This window comes from Malus domestica, chromosome 06, assembly GCF_042453785.1.
Source record: "Malus domestica chromosome 06, GDT2T_hap1".
Taxonomy (NCBI): Eukaryota; Viridiplantae; Streptophyta; class Magnoliopsida; order Rosales; family Rosaceae; genus Malus; species Malus domestica.
Genome location: NC_091666.1, coordinates 28,089,530 through 28,107,656, shown reverse-complemented (window position 1 = coordinate 28,107,656; position 18,127 = coordinate 28,089,530). Strand labels below are relative to the sequence as shown.

The 18,127-nt window shown below is 37.2% G+C and overlaps 3 protein-coding genes across 4 annotated transcripts; all 3 read right to left on the bottom strand.

Annotated features, from left to right (window-relative positions):
• Positions 1-657: 657 nt before the first annotated feature.
• On the bottom strand, positions 658-10,025 carry LOC139187715 (uncharacterized). 2 transcript variants are annotated; one of them, XM_070823061.1, is made up of 5 exons: positions 9,680-10,025; positions 1,979-2,086; positions 1,825-1,894; positions 1,654-1,749; positions 658-902 (listed from the first exon to the last, which is right to left on the bottom strand). In XM_070823061.1, the coding sequence occupies exons 2-5, from the start codon at positions 2,032-2,034 to the stop codon at positions 798-800; spliced, it is 327 nt and encodes a 108-aa protein (XP_070679162.1). In that variant the 5' UTR covers positions 2,035-2,086; positions 9,680-10,025; the 3' UTR covers positions 658-797. The 2 variants fall into 2 exon arrangements, with proteins under 2 accessions (XP_070679162.1, XP_070679161.1); XM_070823060.1 differs by lacking the exon at positions 9,680-10,025 and having other exon boundaries at positions 1,979-2,340.
• Positions 5,505-8,893, bottom strand: LOC139196915 (uncharacterized). Its single transcript, XM_070823272.1, has 4 exons — positions 8,409-8,893; positions 8,121-8,275; positions 6,943-7,964; positions 5,505-6,149 (listed from the first exon to the last, which is right to left on the bottom strand). Exons 1-4 carry the CDS (start codon positions 8,891-8,893, stop codon positions 5,505-5,507), a joined length of 2,307 nt encoding a protein of 768 aa, XP_070679373.1.
• Positions 10,026-10,295: 270 nt separating the features above from the next.
• LOC139197077 (uncharacterized) lies at positions 10,296-13,134 on the bottom strand. The gene is made up of 4 exons (XM_070823681.1): positions 12,863-13,134; positions 12,481-12,553; positions 11,736-11,824; positions 10,296-11,636 (listed from the first exon to the last, which is right to left on the bottom strand). The coding sequence occupies exon 4, from the start codon at positions 11,511-11,513 to the stop codon at positions 10,338-10,340; it is 1,176 nt and encodes a 391-aa protein (XP_070679782.1). The 5' UTR covers positions 11,514-11,636; positions 11,736-11,824; positions 12,481-12,553; positions 12,863-13,134; the 3' UTR covers positions 10,296-10,337.
• Positions 13,135-18,127: the final 4,993 nt, after the last annotated feature.

The following is an 18,127-nucleotide window of genomic DNA, read 5'->3' as shown; positions in this document are numbered from 1 at the left end:
TTGCTCTAGCTAGTTTATAGATATCCAACTCTCCTTCTTTGGTATCTAGTCGCTTATACATATCGTCATAAGCCGCTAACTTAGCTTCTCTCACAGCTTTCTTCGCCTCTTGCACTACTACAAATTTTTACATACATGACGCATTTTATGGGTCATGTTAAAAGTTTAATGACACAAGGGTTTAGCGTCATCTTTGTGGGTGTCATTAAAGATATTTTTAATGACGTTGAAAGAATGTCATGTATTACTTTTAAGGACGCCTAACAAGCGTCATTGAATTAAGAACTTGTGTCATATATTACCATTTAAGACACGAAATAAGTGTCATAAACATAGGAATAAGCGTCATGATATACTAATCATGACATACACACAGTGTCATGTATAGCTTTTAGAGACACCTAACAAGCGTCATTGAATTAAAAACGCGTGTCATCTATTTCAATTTGAGATGCAGAATATGTGTAATAAACAGAGGAATGAGCGTCATGGTATAGTAAACATGACATCTGTATAGCGGCATTTACCATAGCACTGCAGTGTCATTGAATATTACCAACGACACACAAAGCGTGTCATAAACGATTCAATACATGTCCTAAAATATGTATGATGACATATAAGAAGACTTACATAATTCATCCAAGAAGCAAGATATTTACCTCAAATTAAACAGTATTGCTTCATAAATTTGTAATTCATCCACTACCAAAGTATTACAAAAGACAATATAATGTGTAGAGTTTCCTACTAAAATAAAACTATAAGTTCACTTAATTTAAAATTTCACAAACCAGCTAATCTAGTGTTTCATCTATTGGGATGAAGTCATCAACATACTCAGCCCACTCTATTCTTAACGCATCAATTTCATGTTGAGTGTATGTAGCTTTTTCTTTGAACTGCAACAAATCACAACCAAAGAGAACATGTCAGGACAAAAACTAATTTCAATCATTTAACTAATAAGGAGGTGGTCAATTAGCATCAACTAGCCCAGAAAGAACAAGGGTTCTCTAGTCGTATTTTTCGCTAATGTGTTTTTTTTTTTCCCACTTGGTATAGAGCTAATAAAACGTCAAACGGTCTAGCAAAAGATTTAAACTTTAAAGGCCTCATCTTGATGGTAAATAACACCAAGCTCAAACACAACATGGCTTAACAAAATCAGCTCTGAACCTATTTATTTATCACATTCAAACGTAAACAAAAGATAGACTAGCATTACAATTTTATTGAAGACAAAAAAAAAATCAAGAATTAGAATCTGAATCCAGACAAGAAAAAAATAACAAACTCATTGATGACTTGAATCAACTCAATACACGAATACCTAGGATGGTTTTGAAGAGCTAAAATCCAATTGGGCATCTTTTGGAAGATTCAAAAGTTCCAATTTCTATTGTAATTAACTTTAATTAAACACTACAAATCACGCTAACAACAATCCATCTCATCATCAATAGTGTGAACATTCAAGTAATTTAGTTCAGTTATGCCGATTTCCTTCATGGGTTGCCAATGATTTGAGTAAAAACCATGGTTAGCTGTAAATTAATTTGCTTGAACTATAAATTACCTACAAAGAACTAATACTAATAAGATAGTAGCGAATACACCCGCTTAAGTGCTCTTTGTAATAGTAGTACTAACCTTGGTAATAATTGAGCAGTTTGGATCATTAATGATTTCCTTCATGTATTTCATCACATAATATCCACATTCTACAGTTCCTTCTTGCAAAGGGCACTGCATATACAAATAAAAAAGAATAAAATGTAAGTTAGTCAGATTAATTTAAAGTCAAAACACAATGTTCCTTACCTTTACTACTTTCCAATTGATGTTTTTTCGACCCTTTATTCCCTTTTGAGCTTTAAACATCTTCAGTGCTCTGCACATAGAGGATAAGAACACATGAATATATACAAATCTTGAAATGCATGAAATAAGGACAAACATATATCCAAATACTTACAGTTCAACAATGTCCTTCATTCCAGGATCTATTTGTATCCAATTAAGCGAGTCCATATAATACACTAATTCCTCATAGGGGTCAATAATAGCCAACAACCAATGAAACCTACAAAACATAGATAATTGCATTCTTTATTACACAATGGTCAACTACTGATCTGTTAGGAACAAAAAATTCAAAACACATAGTACTAATAACCCTTTGTTATACGGAGCAAAAATTAATTGTCCTTTTTTGCAGTTCTGTAATCTAAGAGCCAGTGCATTTGATCTTTGTTCCTTTCTGCCTGCCTTTTGAGAGATTCTGCCAGGATCTACAAATCCAAACAATCCATCAAGATTGTTCTTCTTCAACGTTGACCAAAGTTGCCTACAAAAAATGAGGCAATTAGTATCTTATCATTACCCAATGTGGATTGCATGTAATAGATTGTATTGTATATAAATTTAAGATTATGTCAAACCTGATGTAAATTGAAATGCAAACAGTCGATATTTCAGCCATAGAACAAAATTGAATGATGTCATCTCCACCAATAAATGTTGTGTGCTCATTTCCAAATAGATCAGATTCCATGATGATAGGCACTGTAACATCCTTATGCATGTTTTGAGCTATGAGCATAAGTGAACGTAAAGCCAAAGGTTGTTTTTGGGATCTTTGTCTGAGGGGAGGATTCGTTCTCGACTTTGCATAGATAGATTAATATAGTGAAATGAGACATATTAGTACTATAATTTTTTCCACATATTCATAAGAAAATCACGTAGGAGTACCTCATCATTTGTCACAACAAGATGCCGTGGCCAAGCTACGTGACTCCCAATTGCTTGTTTGATATTCACAGCTTCACAACTAGGTATTGGAAGAAGAGCATCTTCTTTAATTGCTACATCAATAGAAACACGTAGATTCATAGGCCCAAGTGGAACTCCATGTATTGGCCCGTCTAATGGAATGACTGATCCATATGCAACAATGTTACTAGCAGTGTCTATAGCGAGCTTGCACTGTTGTACCTTAAAAAAATATTTCATTAATAATCAACTACTGTTGGGATTATAGCATAAATAGGGAAGACATAAAAGGCATGTACCTTCTTGATATCAGATATTTTTTCCATGGAATTTGCAATTTTGTTTGTCTCATTATTGATGTTCACATCATATATGTTCTGTTGGTCACTTTGCTTTACCTTGAAAAATTAAATTTAATTAATAATCGCTACTTAAAATAGCCAAGAAGAACAAATACTGCAATGACTATGTACCTTGAAATACTTCTTGATATCACTTTCTTTTTCGTTTGAATTTGCAATTTTGTTCGTCTTTTCCATGATGTTCAAATCAGATATTTCCTGCATATCCTTTTGCTTGACCTAAGAAAAGTAAACTTAGATTAACATGCTACTATTATAGTTAAGAAGAACGAAACTTGCATGACTAGTACATGCCTTCATAGCTTCAATCTTATCCATGGTTTTAGTATTCTTGCTAACCTTTTGTTTCACTCTCTTCTTAGACATGATTTCCGGCACATCGTCATGTTTCGCTCTCTTCTTAGACATGATTTCCACCAGATCACCCTGTTTCACTTTCTCAGTAGATGTTTCATTTTTTTCTTTCTTTGCTGTGCAACTAGCTTTCTCAGATTTATGATTGGACTGTACCACATTAGATTGGACTAACTCTTGCATCTTGCTCAACTGATCTGGAGTTAACAAAGAAGCAATCAAATTGAACTTCTTATTTAACTCCTCAATGTGTAAACTTTGCTGCTCCAAATGTGTTTGCATCATTTGTTGTTGACTCGATTGAGTTTTGCATCTTGGAGTCTTGAAGTACAATTTATGACTGATGCCAGTTCCAACACCTCTTACACGACCCGAATATTCAGGTGTTTCCAAAGCAATTGTCAATATGTCATTACTACCAGATGTTCGCAAAGTCCCATCTTCAACGGCCTTAGTTACTTCATCCTATAACAATTGGCATTAGTATGAAATACATCAATTAAGTATCTTTCCCAACCTTACACATAAAACTTACTATTTTATCAGCGCGTACTTTCACCATCTCATTCGTATAGTTTCCCTTTTTATCAACACGCCCAAGCTTCCAAAGCACTGATCGGTCAATGTCAGCAGTGATTCCATAAGCTGATTTCTATTTGGATGAACATATCAAAATTAGATCAGATAGTTTTTATTTGTATGATAATTAAATGAATACAAAAGAAACAGGACATTACTATTTGTTCTTCCAATCTTGCATAGCCTTTTCTAGAAAGTCGATGAGGGTACTTATGCTTAGCTCGCCTCCTCGATTGTTCTTCATGGATTTTCTATCAAATGCAATTCAATAATTAGTCTTTAATAATAGCAAAACACAATATTTACCAAATGCTTCTTACTTAATTTTGAAATCATATATACGTACCATATGCTTCTCTGTCAATCTCGACCTCACAAATTCATCCCATATCGGCTGACGAATGAAATCATAGATTTCTGGTGGTTTCTTTAAGACTTCAGGTTGATCTTTGAACTTTAATATGTACTCACATGTTAGACTACTCTTGAACGTTCGCCATGTCTTTGCAGCACTCTTCAAAACATCCGCTCTGCTGTTTGAATGTACTATAAAGGCTTTCTACAAATGCATAATAGAAATTAATCATTACTTTCACAAAGTCATACAGATGTAAAAGCTTTTTTTTTTTTTTTGTTTAATTTTTTGGAGACATACCTGGACCATGTCCCAAATCTTTTTTTTATAAGATGACTCTACTTCTTTCCAAGTTGGAATTGTAATTGGAACTGTGGTACGCGCCATAACACCAATAAAACTAGCTAGTTTTGCTCCTGCAAGTCCACACGGTTGTCCTTTACTGTTATATCCAACCTCCAACCGATCCCCATCACTTCTACCTTGCACCAACTCTTGCAATTGAGTTGCACCTCTTGGTTTCCTTGTTACAAAATCTTGTTCATCTTCTTCTGAATCTGTCATTTCATCAAGATATTCTGCAAGATTCATTTAAAATCAAGACAATGATCAAATTAGTAAGATGAGGAAGAAAGAAATATAAAGAACCTTAAAGGTAATGTTTAGTTCCTTCAATGAACCTTAAACGGATAGGCTCATGCCAATATTTGGTTGAGGAAGAAAGAAAAATAAAGAAATAGGGCAATTGACCATTCTCCAAAATCATAAAACCAACCTTCATTCAATTCAATTCCAATGTTCATTTCAATAAACAAATACTCCCTAAGTGACAATTGTCAATACTCGAAAAAACATAACAACATGAATTCAACTCCCATTTCCACAAACGTTTTCATCATACTTCATCTCAGCCTAATAATCTCTAAAAAATTAAGCCTTACCAATAAGTAACAACTAAACAAGATAAATCCAAAAGTATGGAGAAAATATAAAGTCCTAATGTAATTTTAAAATATGCATTCAACATAGCATTCAATAACATATGAAATAGAGTAGATATTCCTCTGAGTGATATACTATGTATTTTCAACCCAAATGCCTTCGCAGTCATCCCGCATGTAGATATCATCAGACTCCTCAGTTAGTACATCAAATGACTCAACGGGTGGCAATTTAGTAGTAAGACATTCACATTCAATTATAGTATCTCCTAGCTCATCATCATGTAGCCAATCATACTGAGGCCCTGGCAGTACAACCGACCACCTTGAATCCTCTGGATCTGCAATGTAAAATATCTGCTTCACTTGAGTAGCTAAAACAAAACTATCTGACTTATGTCCAATTTTGTTGAGGTCAATTAATTTGATCCCAAACTCTTCTAATCTGATGCCACTTTTATTTTCAACCCAATCACACTTAAATACTACACGCGTGAATGCGTTATAATTAAGTTCCCATATCTCTTGAATCACCCCATAAAAAGTCATATCTGCGATAATAGGATTCTTATCCTTAGCGCTTGAAATTTGCATCGTATTGGCCACTAAGCTTACTCCACTATTTTGAGTAACTTGTGAATCATCACGAGACTTGGTGTGAAAATTACAACCATTAACGGAATATCCAGAATATTTTGTTACTTCATCTCGAGGGCCATGTGCTATCCATCTCAAGGTTTCGGATATGTGATTATTAGGGACATTAAGCTCATCCTCAACCTGCATATGTTTGCATAATTAGTTTGAGTTCATAAACAAAACTGTTAGTACATAAGTACAATGCGAGTTTAATACCTTTTTTTGCAGCCAATAAATGAAAGTTCGATTATGTTCATCCTGAAGCCACTTCAAATTTTTTGATTTTTTGGGGTGCTCCTTAATCAAGGATTTCTTATGCTCCCTGATAATTAACATTGAGTTGGTCAAAAGGATAGGAAATGTTGTAAGTAAATGAAAAAATAATGCTAAGTTAAACTATATAAATGAGTATGAGTGGTTGAACTTACTTGATATAAGGTTCCACTTCAAGTGTGTTATCCAAAACATAGTGATGTGCTTGCTGCCAATACTTTTTATCCGCCTTCAAAAATTTTCCAGCCGATAATGGATGGCCAACATCTTTATGATGTGAACGAATCTTCAACGGAATTCCAATTGGGTCTACCCCTGATAAATACTAGCTACAAACCTCTATAGCTTCTTCTGCAATATAACATTCAACCATACAACCCTCTGGACGATATTTATTTCTCACATAACCCTTTAATATTTTCATGTACCTTTCAAAAGGGTACATCCAACGAAAATAAACCGGGCCACATAAGCGAACTTCCCTAACCAAGTGCACTGTGAGATGGACCATTATATCAAAAAAGGAAGGTGGAAAAATCTTTTCAAGCAAGCACAAAGTAATCACCAACTCACTTTGTATTTCATCTAACCTTAAAACATCAACTGTTTTGCTGCATAAGTGACTAAAGAATAGACAAAATCTGGTGATAGCATATCTTACATGCTTTGGCAGTACTGCACGAAGTGCCACAGGAAGTAGTTGCTGCATAAGTATATGACAATCATGAGATTTAAGATTAAACAGTTTCAGCTCCTCCATTGACACAAGGTTTCTGAAATTTGAAGAATATCCTGATGGGACCTTGAGTTCGGACAATGCTTTGCAAACTGAAATCTTCTCAGCCTTAGATAATGTATAAGGTGCTGGGGGAAGAAATGTTTTGTTATTTCCATGTTTTGGTGCCAAATCCGTACGTAGACCCAAAGCAATTAGATCATTCCGGGCTGCCACGCCATCCTTTGTTTTTCCAGGAATGTTAAGTAATGTACCATAGATACTCTCACAAACATTTTTCTCAATGTGCATAACATCTAAACAATGTCGAACATGCAGTGACTTCCAATATGGTAAATCAAAGAAGATTGACTTCTTTTTCCAACGAGTTTGAGCATCAGCCTTTTTATCAATTACTTTTGCCTTTGTTCCACTCCTCACCTTCCTTTTTCCAAAGAGATTTACATTCTTCTTACCCCATGATATTTTGATTCCTTCAACTTCATGCAATATTTCTTCCCCGCTCAACGGAGATGGAGCTAACCCAAACTCTTGAGTACCATCAAATGGTTTTTTTTGTTGTCGGTAATGATGATTTTGTGGTAGGAATCTTCTATGACCAGTAAAGATTACCTTTCTCCCTAACTTTAGCCATTTAGAAGATGTTCTATCACCACATATAGGGCATCCAGAGTATCCTTTCACACTACACCCACATAAGTTTCCATAAGCAGGAAAGTCATTGATGGTCCATAATAACACAGCCCTTAACATAAAGTTCTCCTTATTGTATGCATCATAAGTTTCAACACCAATCTCCCATAGAGTTTTTAAGTCATCAATAAGTGGTGCCATATAAACGTCAATATCATTACCTGGTTGCTTAGGGCCGGATATTAACAGTGTTAACATCATAAATTTTCGCTTCATGCATAACCATGGTGGAAGGTTGTAAGTGACCATAATCACTGGCCAACAACTATATCTACTGCTTAAAGCACTATGGGGATTAATCCCATCTGTTTAAATTGCTAGTCGGAGATTTCTTGGATCATCACCAAATTCTGGCCACATGTGGTCAACAAGCTTCCATGAGGGAGAGTCAGCCGGATGACGCAACTTACCATCAACTTCTCTATCTTGGGCATGCCATATCAAATTCTTTGCTGTCTTGCTATTATAAAACATTCTTTGAAATCTTGGAATAGGGGGAAAATACCATAGTACCTTTGCAGGTACCCCCTTACTAGGCTCCCTAGAACTTTTGTTAACCTTCCATCTAGAAAAACCACATGTAGGACATGCAATTGCATCTAAATGCTCTTTCCTGTATAAGATGCAATCATTGGGGCATGCATGTATTTTTTCGTACTCAATTCCGAGAGAAAACAATGTTTTTTTTTGCTTCATACACAGAGGGGGGTATTTCATTCTTTTGTGGGAGCAAAACTCCTAAAAATTCTAGTAAATCTGCAAATAGTTTATCACTACACCCATTCTTTGCTTTTATATTGTACAATCTGACCAAGGTTGATAACTTTGTGAAGTTTGAACCAGGGTATACAGGCTTCTCTGCATCCTCTAACAACTTCTCAAATTGTTTAGGATTTGACGCAAAATGATCATAAGCTGCTTCCACCATCCCGATAATGTTATCTTCAACTATATCTTCCCGATTACTCATTTTCTCATTCTTACTATCTGGAACAGCTTCTCCATGCCAATACCATGTACAATAACTTTGATCTATACCATTGAAAAAGAGATCCTCTCTTATCTCTTTAACCGTCCTTGATTTAATGTTACCACATTTTAGGCACGGACAACGTATGTAGTTAATATCAGTAGCGTGAAGCATCGCATAATTCAAAAAGTTTTCAACCCCTTCAGAATACATTTGTGATCTTCTATCCATAGACATCCAAGATTTATCCATCTAAAACAGATTGTAAATGCAAGCCAAAGGTCAAGTACGTATGTGTGTGTAAATGCAGGCTAAAGATAAAAAAGAATTTATTACATCTTGAATTATTTACAGCTATAGTAAATGCAAGCCAAAGGTCACGTATTGTGTGTGTGCACATAGATTTGCATGTACATATGTGTGTGTGTCTAGCAGCGTATAAATAGACGAGAGTGAATTCAAGACAAACTGAACATAAAGCTCATTTATCCAATGTGCACTTGTGGGTTAGATATGTGTGTCTGTCTACCTACAAACAATTGAATGCATTGATAGACACCATACTGCTATTAGCCAACACGAGTTATTATGTCCAGTTCATATGTCACATAAGACCATAAACAGAGCTTATGAGGAGTTTTATCAAACATGTGGTGTGCTATAAGCACCAACTCCCACAACAACACACAATCTAAAGATTAAAAAAAAAACAAGAAGATAAAAGTAATAGTTAATCTAACGAATTGGTATTAAGGGGATGACAAAGTTATTAAAAAAAAAAAAAAAAAAAAAAAAAACAACGATCATGGCAATGACTAACCAAATCAAATCAAATAATCAATCTCAACTACAATTTGTACAACAACTACTTTAGCAAATGACAAGGCTAAACTAAAATTTGTCCAGCCACATAGCTCCAAATAATCCATACAACTTCACAAAAGAGATTAATATATAAATTATTTTCTAGAAAACCCATAACCATTCCAACAAACTTACCTTACACAATTAGGTTTTGAGTGAAATTTGGGGAAGACAATCAATCTGGTTGATGAAGGCTGGGCGTCCCAGAGAGAGAGAGAAAGAGAGGGAGAGATAGAAAGACAGTGAGTGTTCGTGATGAAGACTCTGGGCGTCCCAGAGAGAGAAAGACAGGGAGAGATAGAAAGACAGGGAGTCTTCCGCCATGAGTCGTGAGGGTTGATATTTCATTCTCTATCTGGGAGTTGGCCTGGGACTGGGAGACTGGGAGTGGGTTGGGTAGTGGAGCAAATGAGTCGTGAGGGTTGGGAAGTTTTGATGAATTCGCATACCAGAGTCTTTTATTTTAGTTGCGTTTATAAATCTTTCCCGTTGGTTTTTTTAGTTGCGTCATCGATTTATTTTAATAACGTTTTTAATAAAAAAATGTCATTAAAAATTTTAATAAGTGTCATAAAAGCTCTATTTTGTAGTAGTGTTGCTTCGCTTTTCTATACCTTTCACCATTTTCATCGGTCCTATCCTTGTATAAGGCTTTACAACATTCCTTCTTAGCCTTCACCTTTGTTTGTACCTCCTCATTCCACCACCAAGATTCCTTTTGGTGTGGGGCAAAGCCCTTGGACTCTCCTAATACCTCTTTAGCTACTTTTCGGATACAACTAGCCATGGAATCTCACATTTGGTTAGCTTCCCCCTCTCTATCCCACACACACTGGGTGATTACTTTCTCTTTGAAAATGGCTTGTTTTTCTTCTTTTAGATTCCACCATCTAGTCCTTGGGCACTTCCAAGTCTTGTTCTTTTTTCTCACTCGTTTGATATGTACATCCATCACCAACAAGCGATGTTGATTAGCCACGCTCTCTCCTGGTATAACTTTGCAATCCTTACAAGTTATACGATCCCCTTTCCTCATTAGAAGAAAATCTATTTGTGTTTTTGACGACCCATTCTTGTAGGTGATCACATGTTCTTCTCTCTTCTTAAAGAAGGTGTTGGCTAAGAAGAGATCATATGCCATTGCAAAATCCAAGATAGCTTCCCCATCCTCGTTTCTCTCCCCAAAACCATGGCCACCATGAAAACCTCCATAGTTGCCTGTCTCCCTGCCCACGTGTCCATTTAAATCTCCTCCTATAAATAACTTCTCCGTCTGAGCAATTCCTTGCACCAAGTCTCCAAGGTCTTCCCAAAATTTCTCCTTCGAACTCGTATCCAACCCTACTTGAGGTGCGTACGCACTAATCACATTGATAAGTTCTTGTCCTATTACAATCTTGATTGCCATGATTCTATCTCCTACCCTCTTGACATCTACAACATCTTGTGTCAAGGTCTTGTCCACGATGATGCCAACACCGTTTCTCGTTCTATTTGTGCCCGAATACCATAGTTTAAACCCTGAGTTTTCTAGATCCTTTGCCTTACGCCCAACCCACTTAGTTTCTTGTAGGCACATAATATTTATCCTTCTCCTCACCATAACTTCTACTACTTCCATAGATTTTCCCGTCAAGGTTCCTATATTCCACGTTCCTAAACGCATTTTGCTCTCTTGAACTCTACCCTTCTGTCCTAACTTCTTCACCCTTCCCCGTCTAATAGGATCAAAGTACTTCTTTTGTGTGTCCCGTGTAAAGTTGATAGGAGCATATGCTCCCAAACAACTTTGAGTGAAGTCGTTCGAAAAGAAGTTTCTATAGCCCCCTTGCTCATTTAACACTGCATCCGGGTGCCGATGGAGATACAGCGACCCTTGCTTATTTATCACTGTGCTCGGGCCACACAGCGCGCCACTTACGGGTGACGCCCTAGCTTTAGCGCGATTTCGTTCTGGATTCATTTTCATAAGGATTCGACGTGATCATGGAGTGCCGGTTGTCGACTACCTGACGCCCTCCCCCTCCTCCTTTATCCGGGCTTGGGACCGGCAATGTAAGATAAACTTACACGGCGGAGTTGAACACGTGATCTACAAACAACAAAAAAAGCATTTGTTAGAACTGGATAATAACAAAACCAAAACAAAACCAATGAGAATCAAACTGTGAACTCTCAAGTGTTTGCTTACCAAAAGCGTAGAAAATGTTGTGAATCGGCATGTTGTCACCAAGAGATGCACGTTTGCAGGCTAATTATAATGTGATCAAAATTATTGTCCTGAAATTGAAAAAGATAAAAGCGAATGATTTTTTTATATTAAAACCATGATATGTCTAGTAAAGCACTTGTTAAATTTGGCTTAAACGTACAATATAGACATATCTCAAATAACTGTGTATATCTAAAATAAGGTTACGTTGTTAATAATAAAAATGAAATTTAAGAAATGAACTGAGGTTAAATTGTTTATCGTGTTTGAAGAAGTGAGTCAATTCCTTATTTCTTTCAAATACCTGGTGAATAAAAACTTTTAGGTGAAGTTTAGGTTGAGACAATTTTTAAACAAAGAAGAAAAACAATGATGGTAGTACTTGAATAATCGCAAGTCAACTCAAATGCCATCAGTGTTTAGAAAATTACATTCAAGAAAATAGAGTAAGAGATATAATACTGAAATTCATTGTATTACGTTTAGTATGACTGTAGTATTTACCTAATTAGAGTAAAGCTCTTGCATTTGTATTTAAACCAAACAAAAACTGATTTTAATCATACTAACCTTAATTTTTTTTCCTATATGACATAAACATACATCCTGTTTTGCACCTATGAGAGCAACAGGCTTTCCACCGTATATTATATAAATATTTATCAATATGATTAACAAAGATTTGTAAATTCTAAATTTGACACTGCTTGGTAGCCTGACTCACCGTTTTTTTTTTCTTTCTTTCTCTATTTCAGCAAGAGCACTTTGAAGCTTACATGACCTGCTTTGGCAATTATCTGCAATAGAAAATGTAGTTACAAATCAGATACACAAAACACCAACATTACAATGGTTTTTTTTTTCCTTCATTCAAAGCATTGCATAACTGAGAAAGCTACATTTCTAAGAAAGATTAAAACCTTTTTACAAAGCACACTTACTGAAAAACCTTACATTTATAAACATAAGGGGTTCCATTTATTACAATCGATCTAATATCTACAGAGTAACACTCAAAGCTCAATACTTTAATAAAAAAAACATAAGAGGTTCCATTTATTTCCGAAATAAACTCAATGGTTTACATCGAAATTAGAAAAGCTAACCAGTGAGCGAAGAATTCGACTACGGCAAAGGAGGTAGGGGTGTCTCCAAGGACTACATCGAAGCTGGTGGCGTTCAAATCAAAGACGAAGTCGCAAACATCAGCGTTTGGGAGTGAAAGAAATCTAGGATTCAGAACGACATAAGCCGAGAATTGTGAGAGAGACAGAAGTGAAAAGGAAAGGAAAAGTCGAGAAGTAGAAGCGGAGTCGTCGAGGATGATCGACGCATGGGCAGCGTGGACAAATCTCTCTTTCTACTGTCATTTGTGAGAGAAGCACACGGATGACAGCCGCGTGGCCTAATGGCCAACAACAAAGAATCCGAGGGCATTTTCGCCCGTTCACTGATGGTGAACAGTGTTTTTTCTTGGGTTTTAGTATATGTATAATTTATTGGGAAATGCTAAGGAAACTCATTTAAGGTGAGATTATCCGCCATCTCATTTTTTTAACACATTATTTTATAATATTAATATGGGAGTTGTGTCATAATAATGAGATAGCAGAGAGTCCTACTTTTTTTTTAACAAACGATAGTACATACACTAAAGGGGTGGGAGAGTACCATAATATGGTTCAACTTCGCATTTGGCGAGAATTGAACTTAAGACCTCTCACTTACAAGTGAAAATGAAGAATACTATACTGTAATACTAAGTGACTGCGGAGAGTCCCACTTTGAGAGAGGTTGCTTAACACTTCTCTTATTTATTTTGTGTGTCAATTTAGAAAATTGTCAAACGCACAAAAATGTGTGTTTTTAAATATGAGGAAATATAAAACTAAAAAAAAAAACCATAAAATTTATAATATCAAATAAAAATAATGTAAAAGTATTACAATAAAATGTGGAAAAATAGGAAGTGGTTGATGACTAAACTACTATATTGTTTTTAAATTAATATAGATTTAATAATTTTAAAACATGTTAAAAAGGGGGGGGGGATAAAATGTAAATTTACAAACTCCAATTGACAGAGAGTGTTTTTTAAATAATAGTATAGATGGATGAGTCATGAGAGTAAACCAATTGCCATTTTCCCTTAATACAACATATAGCATTTGGTATTTAATTTGAATTCACCTTTTAATCTAAAACTGCACTAACACGGAAGAGGCTTTGAACTCGAATTCAGAGAGATCAATACAAGGAGCCCCTAGGCATTGAGACAATCGATCGCAAGTGCACAAACAAAATAAATATTGATTCGTATGAAAAAAAGAGTTTGTTACCACTTATCAAAGCATCCCACTGTCCCATGGCAAAATATTGGAGCACCCATCTCTCTTTTCCCGAATTTACAACAGGGCCGGCCCAGGCCCAGTGCAGGCAGGGCAACCGTCCAGGGCCCACAAAAATTAGGGGCACCAAAATTATTAGGGTGATATATTTATATATGTTTTTATAAGAGTATAAATTTATAAAATTTGGTTTAAAGATACAAAAATTTAACTAGAAGTGGTGGTTTGTCATTTGAAAATAATGAAGAGGTCTTAGGTTCAAAACACCATGTGTGCTTATTTACTTTCCATTTTTTACAAATTTCTTTTTATAAGAGTATAAATTTATAAAATTTGGTTAAATGATCAAGAAGTTTAATTAGAAACAATGATTTTTGTTGTTTAAAATTAACAAGAGGTCCTAAGTTTGAAATGCTATGTGCATGTTTATTTTATTCAATTTTTACAAATTTTTGTTTGGTTATTAATTTATTTTTAGTTACTATTTAGTAGCTATGTGGGTTGTTATTTTTAAATATTCGTTTTAATTCAAGTCTAATATTCAACAAAGAATAATACGTAGACCAAATTTGCAAATTATGTGACGTGTCATCAAAATGTTTAATTTAGTGCCCATTCATTAATAATACATATCAATTAAAGACTTGAAAAATCATTATTTTTTTGTCCCATATTGACAAAGTTAGTAAATAAGAAAAAAACATCTCACGATTTATTCAAAAACACATTCAAAGTTCAGATGGAAAACAAAACTCATCATCTATCTGTAGACATTGAAATTTCGATAAATAAATGTTGACCGATAAATCAAAGTGTCAACGCTCATGTATTACATAAATTTTACACTTAGCGTGCGACTCAACAAAAATTGAAATGAGTTGGAAAAGTCATCAAATAGGACACGTGTCAACACCTGGCAGAAACGACTTATTTCATCTGGGATATTATATTCAAAATTAGGCCTTGGAAAATTCTATAAATACAAGCCCATTTCATTCATTTGGGGAGGCAATTCATATTACACCTTGAAGCTCTGAAGCTCTGAAGCTCTGAAACTTCGAATCTCTCAAGCATCCAGGTTCCCGAAGAATCAAGAAAGTGTTCTTCGTTCTTCCAAGATCAAGCCCCAACGGCCCTTTGGATCAACAATCATCCACCAATTCAAGATCAAGCCCCGACGGCCCTTGAAGAAAGTGTTCTTCGTTCTTCGTTCATCGTTCTTCCAAGATCAAGCCCCAACGGCCCTTGAAGAACTTCCACCAATTCAAGATCAAGCCCCGACGGCCCTTGAAGAAAGCACCATCGTTCATCATCCGTTCATCCAAGATCAAGCCCCAACGGCCCTTTGGATCAACAACGTCGACAAATCCACACACATCCAATCGTTCTTCAAGATTAAGCCCAAAAGCCCTTGAAGATCTGTTCATCACTGTTTCTTCAAGATCAAGCCCAAAAGCCCTTGAAGATTCGCTCATCACCGTTATTCAAGATCAAGCCTCAAACGGCCCTTGAAGAAACATTCATCCTCAAGATCAAGCCCCAACGGCTCCTTGAAGATCCGTTCATCACTGTTCTTCAAGATCAAGCCCAAAAGCCCTTGAAGATCCGTTCATCACCGTTATTCAAGATCAAGCCTTAACGGCCCTTGAAGAAACACTCATCCTCGATATCAAGCCTCAACGGCTCCTTGAAGATCCGCTCAAATCCACCTTCAAGATCAAGCCCACGGCCCCTTGAAGAAACTTCCAACAGTTCATCCAAGATCAAGCCTCAACGGCCCTTGGATCAATCACACATCCACAAATACACACCTTACGGAGATCGAATCAGAGGATCAAATTAGAGAGAGATTGTAACCCAAAATTTTCAAATACAAATATTTGTTTGTGCACGTTGTTCTTGTCTTTTTCGTTTCAGGAATTTTCCGTGTTTACAAATTGGCACGCCCGGTGGGATCATCTCTACCTCTCATCTTTTTCTCCGTTTAAGGAATCCAAACACACCTCAAAGTCAATGGCATCAAGTAAGGGACAAGCCGTTCTCGCAACCACTGAGGGATGGATTCTAAGCACTTCTGCCGCAAATGGACAATCCATTGGCGCCACAACCGCTCATCAACATGCCACTTCAAAGTTGGTGCCGCTAAAAGAACAATGGGAGCATCAAAGGTGTGAGTCTGTCATCAACGTCGCTGGGGGCACCGAAGCATGCTGCTGAGGCACACAAGATGACATCCCAAAACAGCCAACGACGTTCTTCGTCAACATCTTGGATGTCTAAAGGAAAGTCACGTCTATTGGTTGCACAAGTCATGACCATCGGCGTTACCTCCATCGAAGAACAATTGGCTCAAATGAATGAAGCGATCGCAAGGCTAACACGGATTGTTGAAGAAAAAGACTTGCAAATCACTGCACTCGTCAGCCGACTGGAGCCACAGGACGACGAAAACCCCAACCCAGAGAATGATCCACTAAAGAGAAGAGATGACGAAGAAGATGAGCCTCAGGTGGAGAAAAACGATGTGAAGCCGGAGCTAGACCAAGCAGCGGCACTCATGGGATCTCTTTCTATCCAGCAGCCGCAAGAGATGATCACCAACACCATCAAGGCACAGTACGAAGGGAGCTCAAATACCTCCGGGTTGTACTCAAAGCCGTATTCAAAGAAGATCGACACCTTAAGGATGCCGAAGGGTTATCAACCACCAAAGTTCATGCAATTTGATGGAAAGGGAAACCCGAAACAGCACGTTGCCCACTTCGTTGAAACTTGCAACAACGCAGGAACCGAAGGGGATTACCTCGCCAAGCAGTTTGTGCGCTCGCTGAAAGGAAACGCCTTTGAGTGGTACACAGACCTAGAACCTGAGTCCATCAACAACTGGGAACAATTAGAGCGGGAATTCCTCAACCGTTTCTATAGCACCCGCCGCATTATGAGCATGCTAGAGCTAACGAGCACAAAGCAGTGGAAGGACGAGCCAGTCATTGACTACATCAACAGATGGCGCACTCTAAGCCTCGACTGTAAAGACAGGTTCTCAGAAACCTCTTCAATCGAGATGTGCATCCAAGGCATGCAATGGGGTTTGCAATACATCCTTCAAGGCATCAAACCACGGACCTTCGAAGAGCTAGCCACCCGCCCCCATGACATGGAGTTAAGCATCGCCCATCATGGGAAGAAGGAACCGATCGCCGACTACAAGAACGACAAAGTTCTTGAGACAAAGGTGGAGAAGGCTGTGTGGAAATCCACCAAGGAAGCAATGACGGTCAACACAGCTCCCGTCAAAATCCCTACACGAGGCAAAGCGATTCAAACCGAAACTTTTCGTGATCAAGAGATGCGTAGACGCATTTTGAAAGAGCTTGAGGAGAAGACTTATCCATTCCCCGACTCTGATGTGGTTGCCATGCTAGATGACCTGTTAGACAATAAGGTGATCGGTTTGCCTGAGTGCAGACGGTCGGAAGAGATGAATCGTACCGACAGTCCAAGATACTGTAAATTCCACCGCTTCATCAGTCATCCGACAGAAAAGTGCTTTGTGCTGAAAGATCTCATCATGAAGCTGGCTCAGAACGGAATCATCGAGCTAGATATTGACGATGTTGTGAAGTCAAATATATCACCATCACTTCTGGTTCTTCCAACTCAAGGTTTTTACCTCAACCGCTAGGGGCATTCTCCAAGACAAGCAAAGTTGAAGGATGGACTCAAGTCGCTCCTAAGAAATTGCACAAGAAGCATACGCCTCCTCCACAAGTCCGCCAATCGGAAAGGGGGCAAAGCAGCTCTTGTCAACCTTCAAAGCAACGTGAACGTGTTGAAGATGATGAAATTTCGACACATAGATCGTCCATCCCCATCACGATGCGCGATTTCTTTCCTGAAGACTTCTTCAATCACTCAGTCAAGATTCCTAACTATGAAAATTGCAAGGAAAGCCTCTCCAGGATCGTTTAACAAATTCACCAAAGCTCCTTGTCCACACGAGCCTAAACTGTAGGACACGAA